The 20235-nt window shown below is 35.2% G+C and overlaps 1 protein-coding gene across 3 annotated transcripts; it reads right to left on the bottom strand.

The window, feature by feature from the left end:
* Positions 1-846: 846 nt before the first annotated feature.
* Positions 847-20235, bottom strand: LOC102304371 (integrin alpha-M). Of its 3 annotated transcripts, none has more exons than XM_042215783.1 (31): positions 20137-20235; positions 19092-19195; positions 17543-17645; positions 17248-17351; positions 16744-16814; positions 16091-16205; positions 13120-13247; positions 12880-13025; positions 12422-12572; positions 11823-11970; positions 11524-11597; positions 11240-11360; positions 10181-10320; positions 9591-9737; positions 9283-9495; positions 9051-9184; positions 7514-7656; positions 7254-7417; positions 7033-7158; positions 5057-5130; positions 4309-4450; positions 4122-4220; positions 3925-4004; positions 3747-3833; positions 3118-3187; positions 2920-3018; positions 2725-2805; positions 2504-2614; positions 2225-2338; positions 2039-2149; positions 847-1904 (listed from the first exon to the last, which is right to left on the bottom strand). In XM_042215783.1, exons 2-31 carry the CDS (start codon positions 19126-19128, stop codon positions 1806-1808), a joined length of 3432 nt encoding a protein of 1143 aa, XP_042071717.1. In that variant the 5' UTR covers positions 19129-19195; positions 20137-20235; the 3' UTR covers positions 847-1805. The 3 variants fall into 3 exon arrangements, with proteins under 3 accessions (XP_042071717.1, XP_042071716.1, XP_042071718.1); XM_042215782.1 differs by lacking the exon at positions 20137-20235 and adding an exon at positions 19672-19690; XM_042215784.1 differs by lacking the exon at positions 20137-20235 and adding an exon at positions 19672-19690 and having other exon boundaries at positions 12880-12974.

Raw genomic sequence — 20235 nt, 5'->3', positions numbered from 1 at the left:
TTTCCAGTCTAGTTTTATGAAGTTTTAGATGCCTATATCTGGCATAGGTTATTTTTGTTCTTTTTTTAGTAAAAAAAAATAAATCTTGATTTGTATTTAGTTTCAGTTCCTTCTTTGATTTATTTGTGTTTGATTCCCACAGTGTTTGTCTAATTGTTCCTTCTTCTGTTTCATCCTTCAGGTCTTTGCGTATTGTCTTCATGTTACTGCAATGTCTTCTCTTCCTCTAGAGTGTTAAAACAGAGTTTACCTATATGTGATTTTGAAAATAATCCTTAATTCTAATCAGAATATAATATACAAGTCTAATCAATATGATGAATAAGAAAATACAACCTGATGAATGAAATTATTCTAACATTTGATCTCTCACTGAGATTCTGTGTGGAGTGGCATGTTTATGTTATTGGCGTCGAATACAGCCCACGGTCGCCTGTGTTACTGGTCATAGTAAACAGCCAGTAAACAGAATACTTCTGTCGGATGAACGAAACAATAATTATATTCAGAAATATTCCCATGAAAAATGGTGATAAAAATCGAACACAACATCAAAAATTCTGACATAACATTTTTAAAAAGAAAATGAAAACTGTAAACAGCAAAATGCTACACTGTTGCAAATCAAACAACAAATCACAATTTATGCTAGTTTGTGATACTACAAATTCTGGCATTAGTATGTTACCAAGTAAATACAGGTTTACTTCTATTTATATATATTAAAAGAGCTGCTGATACTCAGGTCAAACCGAGAAAAAACTTCATATCAGCATTTTTTATAGGGAATTTAAAGCAATAAGACTATAATGTGAATATACAGATTCGCAACACAAAGCTGAATAATTACATGTGCTGTTATTTATTCCTTAATAAAGCAAGTCACATTTCACAGTTTTTTTCTTTGTTATTTTAGGCAAGTGCTTGTAGTATATATTGAATTCCATACATGTTGCAGTACATAATGGTAAAAAAAAGAAGCTTCTTTTCACCATACAACAAATTCTTTAAAAAATATGTTTGCAGAAATTTAAACACAAAAAAGGGTCTCATTGTACAGAAGCAGTCTTCAAATGATAAAAAACTCATTTTACAAAGACAAAGTTTCTACCATAATGCTTCAAAGAACATCTGCTCAAGTAGTTCACTATATTTAATTTTGTGTGATTTATTTAAGTATACAGACGTTTTGTCTGCTTGTAATGCTTTGCCTTCATGTGCATGTCTGGGATTTAAGCAGTGGATTGACAATTGCATATTTCTGTTTAGTTTTACATTGCCAAGTGCAGTGTAAAGCATCAGATCCAATGGTATACAGCACACCACCACTGAATTCTAAAGCAATGGAGATGTGTGCTCTGGAGTGACAAGTCATGATTGTCCATCCGGTAACCTGATGGATTGGTGGTCACCAGGTGAATAGTATTTGTCTGACTGCATTGGGCCAAGTTTAAAGTTTGAATGGTCAAAAAAATCCCCCTAACACGCTTCTAAACCTTCAAAGTCTTCCCAAAAGAGTTAAAGCCGTTACAGCTGCAGAGGGTTGATCAACATCATATAAAACTCAATGGATTAAGAATGGGATTTTACTCAAGTTTATATGTGTGTGAAGGCAGATCAGTGAATACTTTTGGCAATAGTGTGATAATACATAATTGAGGGGGTAATTTTAGACACAGCCAGCTGGTTTTTCTTTCATGAATCAAATGTTCTAGCATCAACATCTCTACACACCATGTTCACTCCTAAAAATATCAGGAGGGTCTATAGCTTTCATATAGATGCAACTACCAGTGTGATCTTTATTATTCTGTTAGGAGTGCTCCTGCATCCATCTCTGGAACTGGTACCTCTTGTGGATTTTCACTTATCATCTGTTTGTATTTACTCTTGAAAAATCCACCCTGGGAATGGAAGGAAAAACAAAATCAGTATTGGATATAATAATCTCTAAAAAAATTTTTTTAACTGGACATGGTCACCAAAAACATTTTAAAGCTGTGTAATTAATTGAAAAAGCGTAAAAAGACTCTTTCACCTTATACAGGCCAGCAGTGATTAAAGCCAGAAAAGCCAGCCCTCCCAGGGCTCCTCCAACGATCGCTTTCGTGAAATCTGGCTGAGGATACACTTCTACTTCTGCCTCAATCTGAGAGATGAGGTGACAGAATGTGGATAAAATGTAAGATCCTAAATAACTGAAACAAGTTAAATATGTACTCACCTTGCGTACAGGAGAATTGTTATCAGACCCCGTTGAAAAGTAGATGTACTGGTTTTTGTCATACACCAGACTGGCTGTGCTGATCAAAAGGAATCTGGCAGACTGAAGTCCAATCTAAGAAAAAGCATTTAAAAATGGAATGTGTTGAGCCTAAATTAGGCATCGTTTGATATAAGAGGAACATTCTGTCTAAAGATTTAACCACATTACTAGTGCATATTCAGAAAAAGTTGCAAAATATATTGATAAAGCATTTAACCCAGACTTCCCATCAATTACCTGCTCTATCCATCCTGAACTGAGGTTGGCAGAAATTTCATATGTCCTACTCTGCAGTCTTCCCATAAATGCGTTGCACTTAAACACCCTGCACATGGCTACAGAGCAGTCCTGTGGGTGATTTGAAGAAGAACAAATGCAGCATAAGCTGTGATCCAGTGTAATGTGAATTTTTAATCTACAGTTAGGTTGAACGTAGACAGCTTAAATGCAAAGCTTACCACAGCTTTATTTTTTTGTATGTTTTCAACAAAATTTCTGACACTTGGTTCTTCATCATCTCCTCTCTGACAGTCTGAAATCTGAAACATATTTGATTTATTTTAGCTTCCATGGTCCCAATTTTGTCATACGGGTCCGTCCATACCAAAGCCATTTTTGGAGTTGGTAGAAAAATCTTCTGACATATATATTACCTGCAGGCTGCTCAAATTCACCCAAATGTCTTTTTCACCAAGCTTCACTGGAACCTTAATCACCACAGTGAAATTAAGGGTTCTGATATCATTTGTAACCTAAACGAGAAAGCAAAAGTATAACCAAGTATCATAGTTACGTCTAAATAATATAGTTAGCTTTTAAAAATACCAGTATATGCAGAAATTATAGCTGACCTTGACTGATTGTTGGACTGGTTTCTGCAAATCATTCATCCCAAATGTGAAATTGTTGTAACTGTGGGAGCTAAATATTAAATAAATATAAGTAAACATTTTGTCCATTTCTAAATGATCTATACACCACACACACACACACACACACAGAAAGCACCCACACGCTGCAAATTGAGACACACACACAACACACACACACACACACAATGAAACAGGTATAGTATAGCTTTTATTTTGGAAAGAGCCATTTCTCTGTAATAAACTCTCTTTTCCAAAGATGAGTGATTTCTCGATCAGGTAGATTTATTTTTTTATTACTTTGTTGTTTCAGCAACATTAAATTTAAAAACTGTACTTTTGAGTTAAAATATATATTTATAATTTTAATAAATGACAAATTAAAAAGGCATGAACATTTTTTTTTGTATCGAAAAAATATCGAACCGTGACACCAAAGTATCGAACCGAACCGAACTGAATTTTGTGTATCGTTGCACCCCTAATATATATATATATATATATATATATGTATGTATATATATATGATGTATATATATATATGATATATATATTATGTATATATATATATGTATTATCATATATATATGTATTAGAAATACAGCACACACCTTTCAAATGTCATAAAAATGCTGTATTTCACATCAATTGATTTCTTTTTGTAGAGGTCACTTGTAGGGGCATGATCCTGATTTCCGCTAAAAAGAATAACTGTTATTATTTATAATGTATTTGTAGGCTATTGCATAAATGAGGGGTACCTGGGCCAAAGGAACCGTACAACAGTACCTGGTGGCATTTGCAGTTACAAAGATCTCCCTCTCAAGTTGACTGTTGGTGTCAATCCCATAGGAGACCGTGAAGAAAGCCTTAATTGAATGAAAGAGATTAGAATGAATCCTCTTTGTCTTTAAGCTGTGCGAAACTGAGGGGGAAAAAGACATGAAAAAGATCTTCTGCACAAAAAAATGAAACAGAAAGCAAACCTTAGTTTTGCTCTTGAAAATTGGCTTGTCAATAGTGCAGTCTGTCCTTCCTTGTGATAAACCATCTTCACTGTCCATGGAGTTGCACTCAATTCTTCCCTTTATTAAAACAAAATAACTGGTAGGATCGAATTGGAAGAGCAGGCAGATCAGTGAAACTGATACAGACTTGATTCTGATGCTTTACCTGCTGAATCGTAAACTTCCTGTAGGAGAGTCCAGCTGGGTACGTGAGAATAACACGACTGTTGTAGGAGTTTTCTCCTCTGTTCTCCACTGTGACTGTGACATTCAAAAGCTCATCAATGCCCACTTTAACCTCTGAGGATCTGTAAGAGGATGAGGAAGCAGAAGAATAAAAAGGGAAGAAATTAAGGCAACTCCATCCATCCATCCATCCATCCATCCATCCATCCATCCATCTTCTTCTGCTTATCTGGGGCCGGGTAGCGGGGGCAGCAGCAGCCCAAGCAGAGAAGCCCAGACCTCCCTCTCCCCAGCCACCTCCTCCAACTTGTCCGGGGGAACACCACGGCGTTCCCAGACCAGCCGAAAGACATGATCTCTCCAGTGTGAGATATAATCAATATAGATAGATAGATCAGATATACTTAAGGCTACTATCATTATAATATGCCTAATTAATATGTTAACATTTGCAGATGAGCACAAAATTTCAAACCACAACTGATGGTATCATCAGTTTTAGTGATGACCTATTAAGGAAACAAATTTGAAGATGTTTTTTAAGATTCATTTTTATTATCAGGATTTATTGCAAAGAATTGAAATTTGAAAGACTAGTTAATATAGAATAAATAATAAGCATTTTTTCCTCTGTAGTCAGTTTTAGCATGCTTTTCTTTTTTAGACATGGGACGTGATGATGATACCAGACATACAAGCAAAGCATACATGTTGTAACTGGGCCTCACCTGGTAAAGTTGAAATCCACTTTCAGGTGATCAACACATTTGTTGTCAGAGCCACAGCTGATCTCAAACTCTAACTGTGGAATAGGGCAAACTTTATATTATACATTATTTACAGACTAAATGAAACTTGTTATAGGTTGAAAGAAATGATGTACAGAGATGGCTCATAATTCCATTACATGATAAAAGTGCTGGTAAATAGTGCGTGACAATGCGTGGCAAATATATTTGTTTTGACAGATGATCAAAATACTTCCTAAAAATGCAATAATGACCAGAGATGACAACATCTACAAGATTTGTAACTGTGATAGCAAGTCTTATGGAAAAAATGAGATCACGCATTTGGCCTTTTGTATGGATGGGTCCAACTACATGTTTAAAATGAAAACATTTGAATAAACTGATGAACTATTTCATATCAAAATTACAGCTGTTGTCAGTGTGAAATTGAATATTGACATGAGTAGAAATTATTATAACGTTCACAAGTTTCTTCCACAAAACTGTGTCTCAGTTTTCAACTCAGTTTTCAATCCTTTTCATCAAAAGGATGATGTATGATAAGGATTAATATAGCAGGAGAGGTAGAATTAATTATTAAACCTAAACATTCAAACCTCCTGCCAAGAGACACAAATTTGATATTCAAAACTATACTTAGTAGGTGATGTTTCAATTAGCTCTGTGTTACCAGTATTATCAAGCCAGGTTGCAGTTAGAAGCATAAAACCCAGTTTTGTTGTTAATTAAATCGTTATTAGCACCAAACTCCTATTTGACAAAGATAGTGATTTATTGAGTCAAGTAGAGAGACATTCATCAGGAAGCAGAAGCAGAGAGATGTCCTTTTCATTATGAGCAACATACGGGACAGCCGTATTGCATGTTGTTGGAAATAATGGCCTACGCATCGGCTGAATGTCGATTGGTTGAAAAGTGAAATGGGAAGGGAGAAACAGTAAAGCTCACCAGGAAGGGAAGCAGCAGGAAAAAAAACAAACAAAAAAAACAAAACATCAGAAGTCAAAAATACAGCAGGAAAGGTTCAGACGGAGGCTGCTGTGGACACTTCTTTGTTTTTAATACTACATACAATACTATATTTCAGCTCTTTATTTTATAACTAAATTCTTTTGTGCATTTGGCTGATAGACTAAAAAAGTACATGCAAGAATAGACTATTCCCATGCGATCTGGTTTTAAGGCATTTCACAGCAGAGAATTGTCTGTCTTAAGAGTTTTTAATTATCTTTTTTTATTTACCAACTCTGGGGAATTTGTTATTTTAGATTTTAGATCTTTGATACTGTCAATCACAGTATTCTTATTTCTTGTCTGAAGCACTGTGTGGGGGTAAAAGTCGCAGCTTTAGAGTGGTTTAGGTCATACTAACTTCTCAGAAAGATGTTTTAAGGTCCTTTCTGGGGCTCAAATTCTCGTTCTGCACCACTCCTATGTGGAGTTCCACAAGATTCTGTTCTTGAGCCGATTCTTTTCTCTTTGTGTTTACTTCATCTAGGGTGAATTCTGAAAAGATTCGATATGTCTTTCCAGTTCTACGCTGAAGATTCCCAAACCCATTTGCCCCTGAAAGCAAATTACTGCTTCTCATTAAAATTTGTTTGAACATTTTGATGGCATCAAAACCTGATGGCCTCACTTTTTTTTTTAGTTTAATGAGAACACGATTAAGGTCCAGTTGTTCTGGTGTGGAAAAATGGACAGCAACTTAAAACTGGACAAACAGATTAATTCTATTTTAATACGTTTTTTTTTTTTTCAACTGAGGCTTGTTTCTATGGTCAAGACCTTCTTTGTTTTATGTGCAGCACTTTATAATTAATTTGGATTTGGAGGCACAACTGCAGTACAACGCTCTCCAGAGGTACTGGTTACTGGTTGTGTGTGCATTTCACAAAGACTAGGCTCAGCTGCCCAGTTAAAAAGTTAGCGTTCTTTTCAGGATTACTTACAGGATAAGTGGTTGTTGTTCGAGCCTGTGGTGCGAGACTTGGTCTGAGTTGTGTGTTTGAGGGTAAACCATCAAATGTAAATTTCAGCTCATTGGAAAGTGCATTGAGTGCATCTTCTGGACAGGCCTGCAAGAAGAGGGCAATAGTAGGATCTATGTTAGAGGATTCTTAAGTTGTAGTAGTTTTTTTTTTTTTTTTTTACTGCTGGTATTTGGTTTTACCTCAATGACGAATGTGACAGTTGAGCACTGTTTGCCATTTAATTCAACAGTAAGTGAGCTGGACTCCTCTCGTTGTTTCCCATTGACGAAAGCTCGGTTGTTTGGAGGTTTACGAGTGGCATCCGGTGTTAAAGTATAATTAATCCTTGCTTGAGCATCAAAGTCTGGAAATCAAAGTTTGATATTAGAAATGTATACAACTAAAAAAATATCTGATAGCTTTGGCTTTCTGGTTTAGAAAACTGAAGAAAATGATGAACCTGTGTTGACTGTAGATATTGCACTCATAGTAAAGCAGATGTTAGCTGTGTTCTTCAATGGTTTTGAGCAGTCTACATTCTGTGTAGGGATCTGGATTGGGCTGAATGACACCTCAGCTTTCACCATTACTATGGGTCTTGATCTGGAATTTAGGAAAACAAAGAAGAACCACATTTAGGTTTTTAAAATTTGGTGTTCTGACCTGAATTAAGAAAAGACTTCCCCACAGTGTAAACTAGTTCTACCAACAACATTAGCTCTCAAAAGTCAGATATGATCAGAAATGTTGTTATTGACAATTAATGATTTATGGAATGAGTCTTGGTAAATCATTCAATAGAATGCTTTTTTTAAATGGAATATCTATGTAGTTTTGCAGACACCCAATTTCCGTCAAAGGAAGGTGTTAACATATTTTTCGGACCATAAGGCACCCCAGATTATAAGGCGCAAAAAAAATAAAACAGTCAGATAAGTCAAACTTTACTCAACTCATTCTTCTTGCTTCCCCCACCTCCGTACAATTGATTCATTAATGCTGTATTCTCTCGCAGCTGCTCTTGTTGTGGTTCTGGGTCTTTGACCCAGTGTTTTTGGAGTTTTGTACTTTTGGTTTTTGGTTTTTTTCTCTTGGTGTCAAGTTCTTTAGTTTTTTAGTGTTTCTTGAGTTCTAGTTTTAGGGTTTGTTATGTGGCTTCCCTGTGTTCTGTGCTTTCTGTTTTATTGTGAAGGTCTGTGTCTTATGCCAGTGTGTTCAGCTTGCATTTCCCCCATCTTGTCTTGTATTTATAGTGTGTGTTCTCTTGTGTTTGTCACTGGTTCGTCTGTGTCGTCTCCCCTGCATCTTCCTGCATCCCCGTCTAAGGCTTTTAGGTTTCAGGTTAGTTTTGTTAGTCATTCCCAGTTTAGGTTATATTTAGGTTTTGTTTTTGATTGCCGTGTTTCTGTTTGTGCCACCAATATTTAAGCTCGCTCACATCCAAGCCTGTGCCAGCATTTGGGTCCTTTCTCACACACACCATACGACTGCTGGCACAGCCATGACAGCTCTGTTCCCTTGTTCTGGACCTGAAAACAGGGTTTGATCTTTGCTTTCATTCTATAATACTGGACTTATTTTTCTACAAAGATTTGAGCTTTGAGAGTGTTTAAACAAGAGAGAAAAGTGTGAACATGTTCGTGCCTGCCTGAGAAAAGTGTATAAAGTGTGTAGTGAGGGGTTTTACAGCCTTAAAGCATCTATAATAATAGTAAAAAATAAAGCTGGCTTCTTCGTGGATTTCACCTATTTTTATTTTTAGAAAGTGTCTCCCGCGATAAACGAAGGACCACTGTATATGTATTCAATTGAACATCCTAAATCTCTTATCATGAATACTTCGATGGTTATATAAAACAAATGCGCTATTCATATAATAAGGACTTTTCAACCAGTCCAAAACTTTTGCACACAAATACGATCATCAGGGTTGCACATTAAAAAAAACGGTAGAAATATGATGGACAACAATACTGACTAGACTAACTTGGACTTACCTCAGTAAAACAACTCTACCCTTTGAACCCACCGCTAAGTCAGGAAGTTTATCACCGCTCTGATCAAAAGACGACTGACTGATTGATAAACCAAAGAACTTCAGTCCTGACTCGACCTCAGAGCCAGTAATTCTCTGTGTACATGGAAATATTTTATTAATCACTCTGCATAGTGTGGCTTTGCATAATAGATGCATTTAATAATCTTTGTGAGTTCTTTGATGCTGTGTACCTGTGAGTAAGTAGGACTGATTCTTTCGCCTCCTTCACTGTGGAATATGTAGATGCTGCCTTCACCATTATTCTCCAAAGGTGCTCCAACTGCCAAATCCCTGAATCCATCTGAGTTTAGATCAGGCAGCACAGCAAGAGAAGAGCCGAACCTTCCTTTGACAGCTGCACGTCCTCTTAGTATCAACGGATCATTAAAATTACACTCAACAAACTAAAAGGAGGAGAGTGAACATTTTAAGATCAGATGATTAAAACCTGGCAATTAAACTGATAAATTTAATTACAGTGAATAAAACTGTGACTTACCAAACCAATTAGTCTGCAAACATAAACTCTTCCCTCTCTATCAGGCTCCGTGTACATTGGGGCTGATATGAAGATTAGATCAGTGATGTCATCGTTGTTTATGTCCATGGCACACACCTCTGCCCCGAAATATTCACCAGTCTGATACTGTGTAAGGAACAAATTATTAAATAAAAAAAATCACAAAGGAAATCTAAGGAACTTGGAAAGAATGTTACTGAACTTTGTGAAGTTTTGTGAAGACTTTTCACCTCTCATCCAAGAGGTCTCTTCAGTTCTCAAACTAAAATGTGGAGAGCCCCAGGTATTTAAACCCTAATTGGGGTTGTCCTCTAAGAGGGTCATTGACTCATCACCTTTTGGTTTTAGAACTTAAGATGCCTCTTGAATGAGATGTGAAATGTTTTCACAAAACTAAAATAAGCCCTTTTTTTCTTCCCAGGCCCCTAGTCTACCATGACCTGGATGAATGACAATCTAAACAGATATAAAGAAAAATGACAACAGTTTTAATTTCAGAAAATAATTTATATATAGTTCACAATTTTAATTTTCAGAACATTCAGATATGACAAGCTTTAGATACATACTTGTGATAACAAGGGCTCAATCTTTTGGTTTTCAAAGCTTTGTCTGTTAACAGCAACCACAACTCCTCTGTGTTTATATCTTGGAGCACCAACAACTGTCAGTGAACCAGTTTGGGTTTTAGCAGTGGCCATGGAGTAACCTAGAATTTAGGTAGTCAAAGAGAAAGACAGACTAAGAGACTTAGACTTAGAGACTTAGAGCTTTTTATTGTCATTGTGCAGTTTCTTGCACAGCAAAATTGGGCAGCTGAACCACAAAGGTGCTAAAGTAAGAAGAAGAGAAACCAATATACAACGAAGGCGGAAAATAAATAAATAGAATAAAATAAAAAACAGTGTATATGTATACATATGTGAGTGGAACTATATACATGGTGGATGTGTAGGAAACACTGAAACAGACTGGGACCAAAATAATTGCACATGAGCCACAAATATTGCATTGAGATTCATTCAGATTCATCATCCGATTAAATTTTTGTCCATTTTGCAAAAGTATGCCTGAACAGATGTGTATTAGTTAGATTGATGATGATGATGATAATAATAATAATAATAATAATAATAATAATAATAATAATAATAATACATTTTATTTGAAAACGCCTTTCAAAACACTCAAGGACGCTGTACACAGCAGAATAATAAAAGCAACATAAAAGCAAGTAGTTTACACAATAACAAAAGCATAAGACATAAAGCAAATTTAAAATAGCAGAGTGGAGAGGTTATGTGGGATAAGCTATTTTGAATAAGTGAGCTTTGAGTCGGGACTTAAAGTGAGAGAAGGAAGTGATATTTCTTAAATCAGGAGGTAGGGAATTCCAGAGTCGAGGAGCAGAGCAGCTGAATGCCCTGCACCCCATGGCAAGACGGGGAGACGGGACAGAGAGAGAAAGAGAAGAAGATCTGAGATGGTGATCTGAACCAGATCAGAGAGATATAGAGGAGAGAGATGAATAGCCTTAAATGTATACAAGAGTATTTTGAAATTGATGCGATATTTGACCGGGAGCCAATGAAGCTGCTGCAGGACAGATAAAACTGTAATATTCTTACCAAGATAACTGTCAGGCTCCAAATACACGTCCTCGTATGTTTTCAGCTTCTGGCCTCCTGTTGTGTATTGCACGTAGCCTCCCTTCCACTGGTTTGCACCAACAATAGACATCTGAATTCCCTACAGTGCAGACAGGAAATACATTTTATATACAATTTATTAAACTGATTTAACTATATAATTGTATATTTGCTTTTAGATCATAAAAAGTGGCACAAAGGCACATGTGAGACTTTTTTTCAATGACTAAACTGTCTGGTGAGTTTCAGGTAGTTTTGATTACCTCAGGCACATAAACTGCACTGAATCCTTCTTGAGACATTTCCATTTTCAGTGACTGTCCACTGGTTTGAGATCCTGTCAAAATAAGTGAGATGATAAAATATACAAGATACATCAAACTCCATTTCACTTCAAAAGTTATTCTTTGATTATGCTTCAGGTAATAATAATAATAATCATCATAATAATTAAATTAATGAGGGAGCAGCTCAAAGGAGCATTTAATATAATGTAACCAATTTTAATTGTTGTAGCAATTACAGGAATTTTTCCAAATCATAATAATAAATTTGTTTGTACCTTCAACTGAAATTTTGTCCTGCAGATTCTGTCTTATTATTTCAAGTGCATTAAAGTTCTTCACTTGAAACACATGTTTGTCTGAGGGAGACGATGCAATGGTGTCCAGTTCTCGTTTTGCTTTTTGCTCAGTAAATGCGTTCCCCACCTAGGGGTTGTTGGGAAAACATATGCTTGAGTTAATAATTTACATTTAACTTTTTCAGCCCCTTATAATGAAATGTAGAAAGCGGCATCATATTCTGAACTTTGATTAGAACCCAAATCCATGTTAACATTTATGTCATGCTCTAAAAAGAACTTCCAGAACTGGCAATATTTGCATTTTCCACAGTATTTAAAATAATTTGTGAAAGAATGGGTCACTTTCTTCCTTTCTATATATTCCATGATTGACTGTATTATTTCAAAGTGGAGCATTTAGGAAGCAAAGCAACTTAGCAATGAAGTAGCAGACCACATAAAATTACAGAGTGGGGTCACTGAGCTATTACTTTTCTCCAATTTGCATAGCATCATGTCAGTTTAGACTGGCAACTGACCAAAACACATTATCAGTGTGCAACTCCACATTCTGCAAGTTGAAATAATGGACTTACCCCAATAGCAAATCGAACAATGTTTTTATTCTTTGCAAGCTGTACTGAACCTCCCAGATCACTCCTATCATTAGATTCTCCATCAGTAATTACTATCAAGACCTTCTTCACATCTGGTCTGGACCTTCTGTGTGATGTGAAAACATTTTCCCTGGAGAAGAAAAGAAGAAAAAGAAAAAACAAACAAAATAAATTTCAACACAAACCATCTTGCACTCAGGGGGTAAATTGCATGTGCTATTAGTATTTCACCATGTTTCATTCTTGATGCAGCTCTGCTGGTATTGTAATTTAGCCTTCAAAGGATACGTCTATGTACATTATCTCTTTTGAAGATCTTGCATTAGTCCACACAGTACTTAGTGTGTTCAGATTCACAGAAAGAAATCATCTGAACAGGAAGTCTTGACAATGAGTTAATTTTCATGTAATTTCAGTAATATCAGGACACCCCTTACACAAGATGTTTGATGGCCTTAGCAGTAAAAGTGGCTCCCCTGTGCTGAGATATTCCATCAATGTCAGTCGCAACTGATCCAGATGAGGAAAATTTCTTAAAATAAAAATGAACCTGTGGTGAACGTGAGAACTGGGAAACAGAAAACTGCAAAAAAGGGAAGAAATAATATTTAAAACATATGAAATTGTCATGAATTGTGAAGCCAAATTCAAATAAGAATGCAAATATTCTGTATCACCTGTGCATCAATTGAGAGAAATGACTGGATTAGATCTTTCACAAACTTCTTCATTGTTTGAAAGTCTCCACTAGAAACACTTCCTGAACCATCCAACAGAAAGGCAATGTCTACTCGCGGCGGGCACACTACCAAAGACATGGATTTAAAATGAAATTATTTTTATGGGTTTAATTTTTATCATTTTTCCCCTCACACTTTAATCATGAAAACAAAATGATTTGGAGCCTTTCAGTAAATCTACTATGAATACTACATACTTAGACAAACCTCTCTTTGATGAAAAGATTGAGAAAAATTGAGAGGGAATAAATATAATCATATTTAAAATCATAACACTCAGTCACTTTCAGATTAAATGATTAATTAAATGAGTTTGATCAAAAAAATGCTTATAGGGATTTTACTAAAGCCTTAATTTTTTTAAATGTATTTTTAGGTACTTGAGAGTGATTTTGTACATTTGCACATTTTGTACATGTAGTGTATATGAAATTGCTTCGTATTGCAGAAATATAACATGCTAAATTTTGTAACTCATCTGATTACTATATTAAATATATAATAATCACACTACAGTTACAGTTATGTTGTTACATGTGTCACAAAGGTTCTTAAAATATCTGCAAGATATGGGATTAGAAAAACAAAGCATCAGGTGGGTTTTTTTCTTCCTGTACATTTGTGTTACAATCATAGGCAGCATTGAATCAGCTGATTTCAGTTGATTTGCAGGGAGGTGAAAAATGGTAGAGATGGCTACAAATTTCAATGTTGATGACATAAGGGGAGAGGTGGAAAGTAACAAAGTACAAATATTTCATAAATAAATATTCACAAATATTCATAACTTTATTTTCAGGTATCTTACCAACTTTAATTGAGCATTTATTTTTCTGACAAAATTTTACTCTTACAGCTGTTGGGATTAAATAATTTGCAGTGCCTCAATAATGTTATTCTTTTTATTAATAATACGTGTTATAAAGTTATATAGTGTAGTACAAAGTGGACACAGCCCTGAAAAATAAAGGCATTAGTCCATGTGTCCTTGGGGAGTAGAAAGCTGCAGACTCTCACTCATGCTTGCCTGGGGAAATGCAGATAAGAAGGGACCATCTTTAGTGGAAAGTTAGACACTGTTGTTTAGACTAGAATGAGAGCGCTTCTGTAATAAAACTGTTAGGGGCACATCACCATTTTGTCTGATCTTCTTTTCTGTGCATCTTTGCTGACTTTATAAATGCCCAATTAGGATAACCACATGTTTTAAGTGCTTCCTTTACATGTGTGTGTTCCTTCTTTTTCCCTTCAGGCTTAGAGGGAACATATTCTGCTCGGTGGTGTAGGGTCCTGATTAGGACCCTGATTCAATGTTGATTCTGTTCTTTGCAACAGAATCAACTTTTGGATTTACTTACCTAGATGATTGAGCATCAGAGATGGGCAGTAAAGCGTTACTGTAATCCGATTACTTTTTTCAAGTAACGAGTAAAGTAAGGGATTACTGTTGCAAAAACAGTAATTAGATTACATTCCCGTAGGAACGCTGCATTACTGCGTTACACGAGAATGTCTCATGACAGTGACGTAAGCAAGTGCGATGTTCTTGACAACAGCTGTGTGCAGATCAACAATGGGTAATATATCGAGTGCGGGAGAGAGTATGAGCATGCAGCGTTTAAGTACTAAGTGGAAGTACTGACCTTACTTTAAGTTTGATTCCATAAAAAGTGACAAAAACATTAGTGTCCGTTGAAAGAAAACTTCTTTTTACAGCGAAAAAAAACCCCCTAAACTTCCAAGCAAGCACCGAGTGCGCTACGACGTAATGGGAAACTCACAGAGAAACTCACGAATTCTTCCACTGACCGCTGCGGCACACCTGCACCAGGGTCAACCTCCGCCTACCCTAGTCCTGCTTTACAGGTGAAAATAGAGCAAAAGGACTGCTGAGTCTTTGACTTTATTTATTTTCTGCTGTGTTTTACTTGCATCTATTTGAAAGACTGAGTGTAAACACAAAAAATATATATATATATATTTTATGTGCTGGAATGTGCAGAAAATAGGTTTAGATGTTAAACAAATTTCTTCCAGTCAGAGAATGTTGCAGATAATTAAATTTTTGCTTGATGCATAAAGTTAAAAGATTAAAACTAATAAAACAAGTTTTAAAAAGAGATGTTTCCATTTGATTACATTTTGTATGATGGATTATGCAGAAAAAGTAGAATTGGGCTGAAAGATCTATCGCTTTATCACCTATTCAGGTTGTAAATCGTGTTTTTAAAAAGGAACTAAGTAACTAGGTAATTAATTACTTTTGAAAATAAGTAATCAGTAAAGTAACGGGATTACTTTTTTGGGGAAGTAATCAGTAATTAGTTACTGATTACTTTTTTCAAGTAACTTGACCAACACACTGTTGAGCATGCATCGAGACTTATGAGGGGAAAAGAACCTTTACATCAAAGCTTTATTTTGCTGTGGCTTTGAATTATGTTAATATAGTATTTGTATTTGTATTATATTTTTATCTTATTGTATATTTATTTTATTTTATTCTACTGTATTCTACTGTATATAGTATTTAATTCTATTCTGTACAGTTGTGTACTGTATTTATCCTTATTGTATTCTAATTTTTGCCTCATAACTTTTGCACTGTCCACTCCTGCTGTGACAAAACAAATTTCCCACGTGTGGGACTAATAAAGGTTATCTTATCTTATCTTATCTTATCTTATCTTATCTTATATCACAATTATGTGATAATTATGTAATTATTGTAAATTATTTCTAATTAAGATTGAGAGATCATACAAGCACAGAGATTGTTATAACACTGCATTCAGGTATAAAATACACATGTTTTTTGGAGCTTGTTTTTTTTTTTTTTTTTTAATGGGGCACTAGGACTAACGATTATATGTACATAAAAATACATACAAATTAAATTTACCATTACCTTCAAGAGAAGAAGGTACAGGTGGTCCAAATCTATTAGAAGGGTCTATCTCAAAGCACACACCATTGTACATGGTGATACTTTTGCAGTCCTTTGGAATGGTTGGACCACACACCTGAAAGGAGACAAAGTCAAGTTATCATTCATGTCAGTGGTTCTTTCCATTAAACATCACAAAAAAATGTAAATTAAAAAAAAACTGTTGTCAGAATCTGCTGATTTTTTTTTTTACTTAATCTGTTTAAAGAAACCATACCAATCTTACCTCATTACCATAAAATGTTCCATGTTAAAGGTCCTCAAAGTATAGAAAGTACAGAAATTTGTCCTTTTAATCCTTTTTTTTAAACTTAATTATTTTTCCAGCATTGAAGAGCCCCCTTAATTTCCTCAATACATTATACATCCATGTATTTGTCCTGTGTCTTATGTGAGTAGTTATAATTTAGGGGGAAAATTCAAAAGTATAAAGAATAAACATTTTCATGATTTAAATATGGCAAAGTTATTGTACCCAAAACATCAACTGAGTCTGTGGGGGGCAGCTGGGAGGCACACAGATTTGTCATGGAATGACTATGAATTTTCTCATTATAAGAAGATCTCTGAGACAAAAAGGAGACAGGATTATGATCCGCAGTTTGTAAACTCACCACAGTGTTTTGTGCTGTGGGATCACTTTTCATTGTCAAACCAAGAGACATGTTGACTGCAAAACCTGGTGCTGCATTGAAAGCATTCAATATTTGTTAAAATGATCATAAAAGAAGAAAGGAATAAAACAAGTGAAACTAATGACTGAAAAAGCATCATAAGATAAAAATAAATAATTAATCAAACACTTCCCTATTTGCCATGATAACTATCAAAAGCTCCCTTAACTTTATATTGTAAACAAGAGATAAACACGATGGTGTTAACATTCCTTTGTCTGGCACATTTTCAACAAGAAGGGATGAAAAACAGAATTCAATATCAGTATTACTTCATTTTAAAACTTTGAAAATTCGATTTTTTTTTTTTATTGGTTTAGTGAATATAAAATTTTAAGGCTGTGCCAGGACCTGTAGAAAACATTATTGATCACAAAATACTTACTGCAAGAGTTATACAGTAGGACATCCCATGAAAATGTTTAGAAATTAGTGGTTACCTACCTTGCAATTGTATATTTTGGCAGTTTTGGGCAGAGGTACTGCACCTAAATATTTCTCCTCTTCCATTTTGTGAATACTGTTCCAGTGGAGCACTGATGAGCAAACTAGGAAAATAAATACAAACAATGATGTTAGTCTAGAGAGCAAACTTTGGTTGCATAAACTGCAAGTATTGTATGTTTACTTATTGCTATGTGGCATAACAGAGGTGGTAGTTCAAATAACAGCAGTAATCTTAAACAATCTTGTTGGTTAACATTCAATATTCAACATAACAGTGCAAGTTTTAGCTTACTCTGATTGTCTTTGCACCACCTGGTAGCCAAAACCAGCAGCAGAGTTACTCAGGGTCTTCCAAGCCACGGGATCAATATTGAAACAAAGTGCAGCATTTAACACTGAGAATCAAAGAAGGAAGAGCATCAATAACATTTTTAGAGCCACTGTAAAGGATGATAATGTCATTATAGCATCTCTAATTATAATTGTTTATATGCAGTATAAGAGTAAGAAGCAACTAATTCAGTCGATGAGTTGGTTTAATTCTTTTCTTAACTGCAGATTTCTTTCATTAACACTAGGAAGCGCCAAAGTCACATATCAACACAGAAACTTAAACATTTTCTGATATGATTACTGTACAGTGAAAATCTCATACCACTGCAACCATGCATAACAAAGTCTTTGTTCAGTATAAGTTCTGTTAAACAAAGTCTTCCTTTTTTTAGATGTTAAAAGCAGTCAGTATGACACTGTATAATGCTAACTTTTTTTAATTTCCCGTTTTTCTGCATGCAGCAGTATTCAACAACAACAGCAGCAGCTTCATGATTTTGTAGTTTCCAGAATCTAAAAATATTTAATATTTATACCTCATCAGCATGAGACTCAACTTCTGTTTCTTGTTATGGCCTTAACAAGAGTTAAATAAAAGACTCTCATAGATTCCCCTCAGCATTTATTCTCTCTTGCATATGCTATTTACATTAAATATAAAATATAACCACAGTAGGAAAGTTGGGTGCAGTGTCAGAATACCATACAGTAAGTAAGCCTCACATTTTCTGTAGACCTCAACAAAACAGACAGGTCTATATAATGACTTCATAACTTCATACAATGATTATTTTGGATTATTTCAGCTTGTTTTAATCAAGTTTAACCATTTATTAATAATCAAGAATTTATTTTTTTATAATGATGACTTATGAAATACTTTTTCACTCAGTACACTTCTACAACAGAGAAACATCTTAGTAATGAACCAATTTTTACAGTCAGAAGTTACACATACAGTCACTGAGGTTATCACACATTTCCGAGGGTTTGGTTCACAGGGGATAAAATATAAGGCAATGGGCATTACAAACATATTTTGAGATGATATAGGTTCACTAACTAACAATCAATGTTAGATCTTAACCCTTTCACGCATAGTGAATTTCACTACAGTGGACAGCTATTCCAAGGCTGTTTTCTTGTATTTGTGTCAGTGTTGATGGTTTACTTGCGCATAAACCACTCTACTGGACACTGATGTGTCACTCCATACACATCAGTTGCTCATCTAAGTGAACATGTAAAAACCTCTTTGAAAAGTACATGTTTAAAAAATGAAGTTCAAAAATCTTTTTTTTTCATGCCTAAAGATAAATTGACTGGACGATTGAAGTTGTCATGATTCATGCATGAAAAGGTTAATACTACTCATTGTACTTTTTTAAAATTTAAAGTGTGTCTGTATTGTATTTACCAGAAACGTGATTTTCATTCATTTCCACTGTTTGCAGACATTGATAATTAGAAAACGATAGAATAAATCTGAAGGCACCAGTTTGTCTTACCTGACAAGAATAATGTAGCACTTATTATCCAGTCCATTTTGTCACTGCCAAGGAACGAGGGTAATGATAGATGAACATGAACCTACTTCTGCTGATAGTGTGAGCTGCAATCAAAAATGCAGAACTCATAAAGCAACCTCTCAAAGCTAAGACAGTCAGTTAGAGGAACTCTTACGTAGGAGTTGCTACAGTATTAATAACACTGTGTCTTTGATGCTACACAACACTGTGGTGGTGTCATTTACATTTTATTTAAAAAAATCATCAACTTGGTTTTAATTAAACAATAGAAACAGATATAATAAACAACATTGGAAGTTTATTACTTTTGGAGCCACAAGATGAAATTACTGTAATCGTGAATAATAATTAAAATAATTAACAGCCAAAAAAACACAAGAGGAAACAAGGCACAAGAACTCGCAATTAAATAAACACAGAGACACAGAGGGAGACGGGGCAAAGACACAATGGGGAATCTAATAAACTTAATCTAACAACCTAGGAATCTTAGAATAAATCCTTTAAATAACAAATGAACTTTTAACAAATGAATCTTAAAATAAATTCTCGAACGTACTGGAAGCCAGTGTAAACGAGCCAAGACTGGAGAAATAGAGTCGCGTTTACATCTGCCTGTCAAGAGTTGGGCTGGAGCATGCTAAAAAAGCTGAAGACGAGAGTGCAGAGCCTGGCTGATACCAAAATAAAGACTGTTACAGTGGTCAACCTTGGATGAAATAAATGCATGAATATCTTTCTCGAATTCAGAAGATGACAAAATGTTCTTAATTTTTGCAAGGGCCCTGAGTGAAGCGAGTTAAGTGAGTGTAACCGAGCACAAATGTGTCAAATAAAATAAATTTATAATGTATTTGTTACATCAATTAAACATACATTTTCCCGTTTATTTCCAGACAGGACTTACAACACATCCTACTAATACCCCCAGCTGCACATGAGACCTACCAAACCAAAGGTGTGAACAAATAACACTACACTGCAAACCGTCACACCCCGTTTAGAGACACTGCAATCACTTTACCTGCACGCAGCAGTTCGGGTCTCAGCACAGCTGAGAATCAGTGCTATGCATGACCGGGGGCCTGTTCTTCGTACGTCGCTTACTACATCCAAGATCAAA

Source organism: Haplochromis burtoni, unplaced genomic scaffold, assembly GCF_018398535.1.
Source record: "Haplochromis burtoni strain Fernald_Lab_line unplaced genomic scaffold, NCSU_Asbu1 Contig_822, whole genome shotgun sequence".
In the NCBI taxonomy this organism is placed as follows: Eukaryota; Metazoa; Chordata; class Actinopteri; order Cichliformes; family Cichlidae; genus Haplochromis; species Haplochromis burtoni.
Note: the sequence above shows the minus strand (reverse complement) of the source record. Positions and strands in the feature narration are given on the sequence as shown.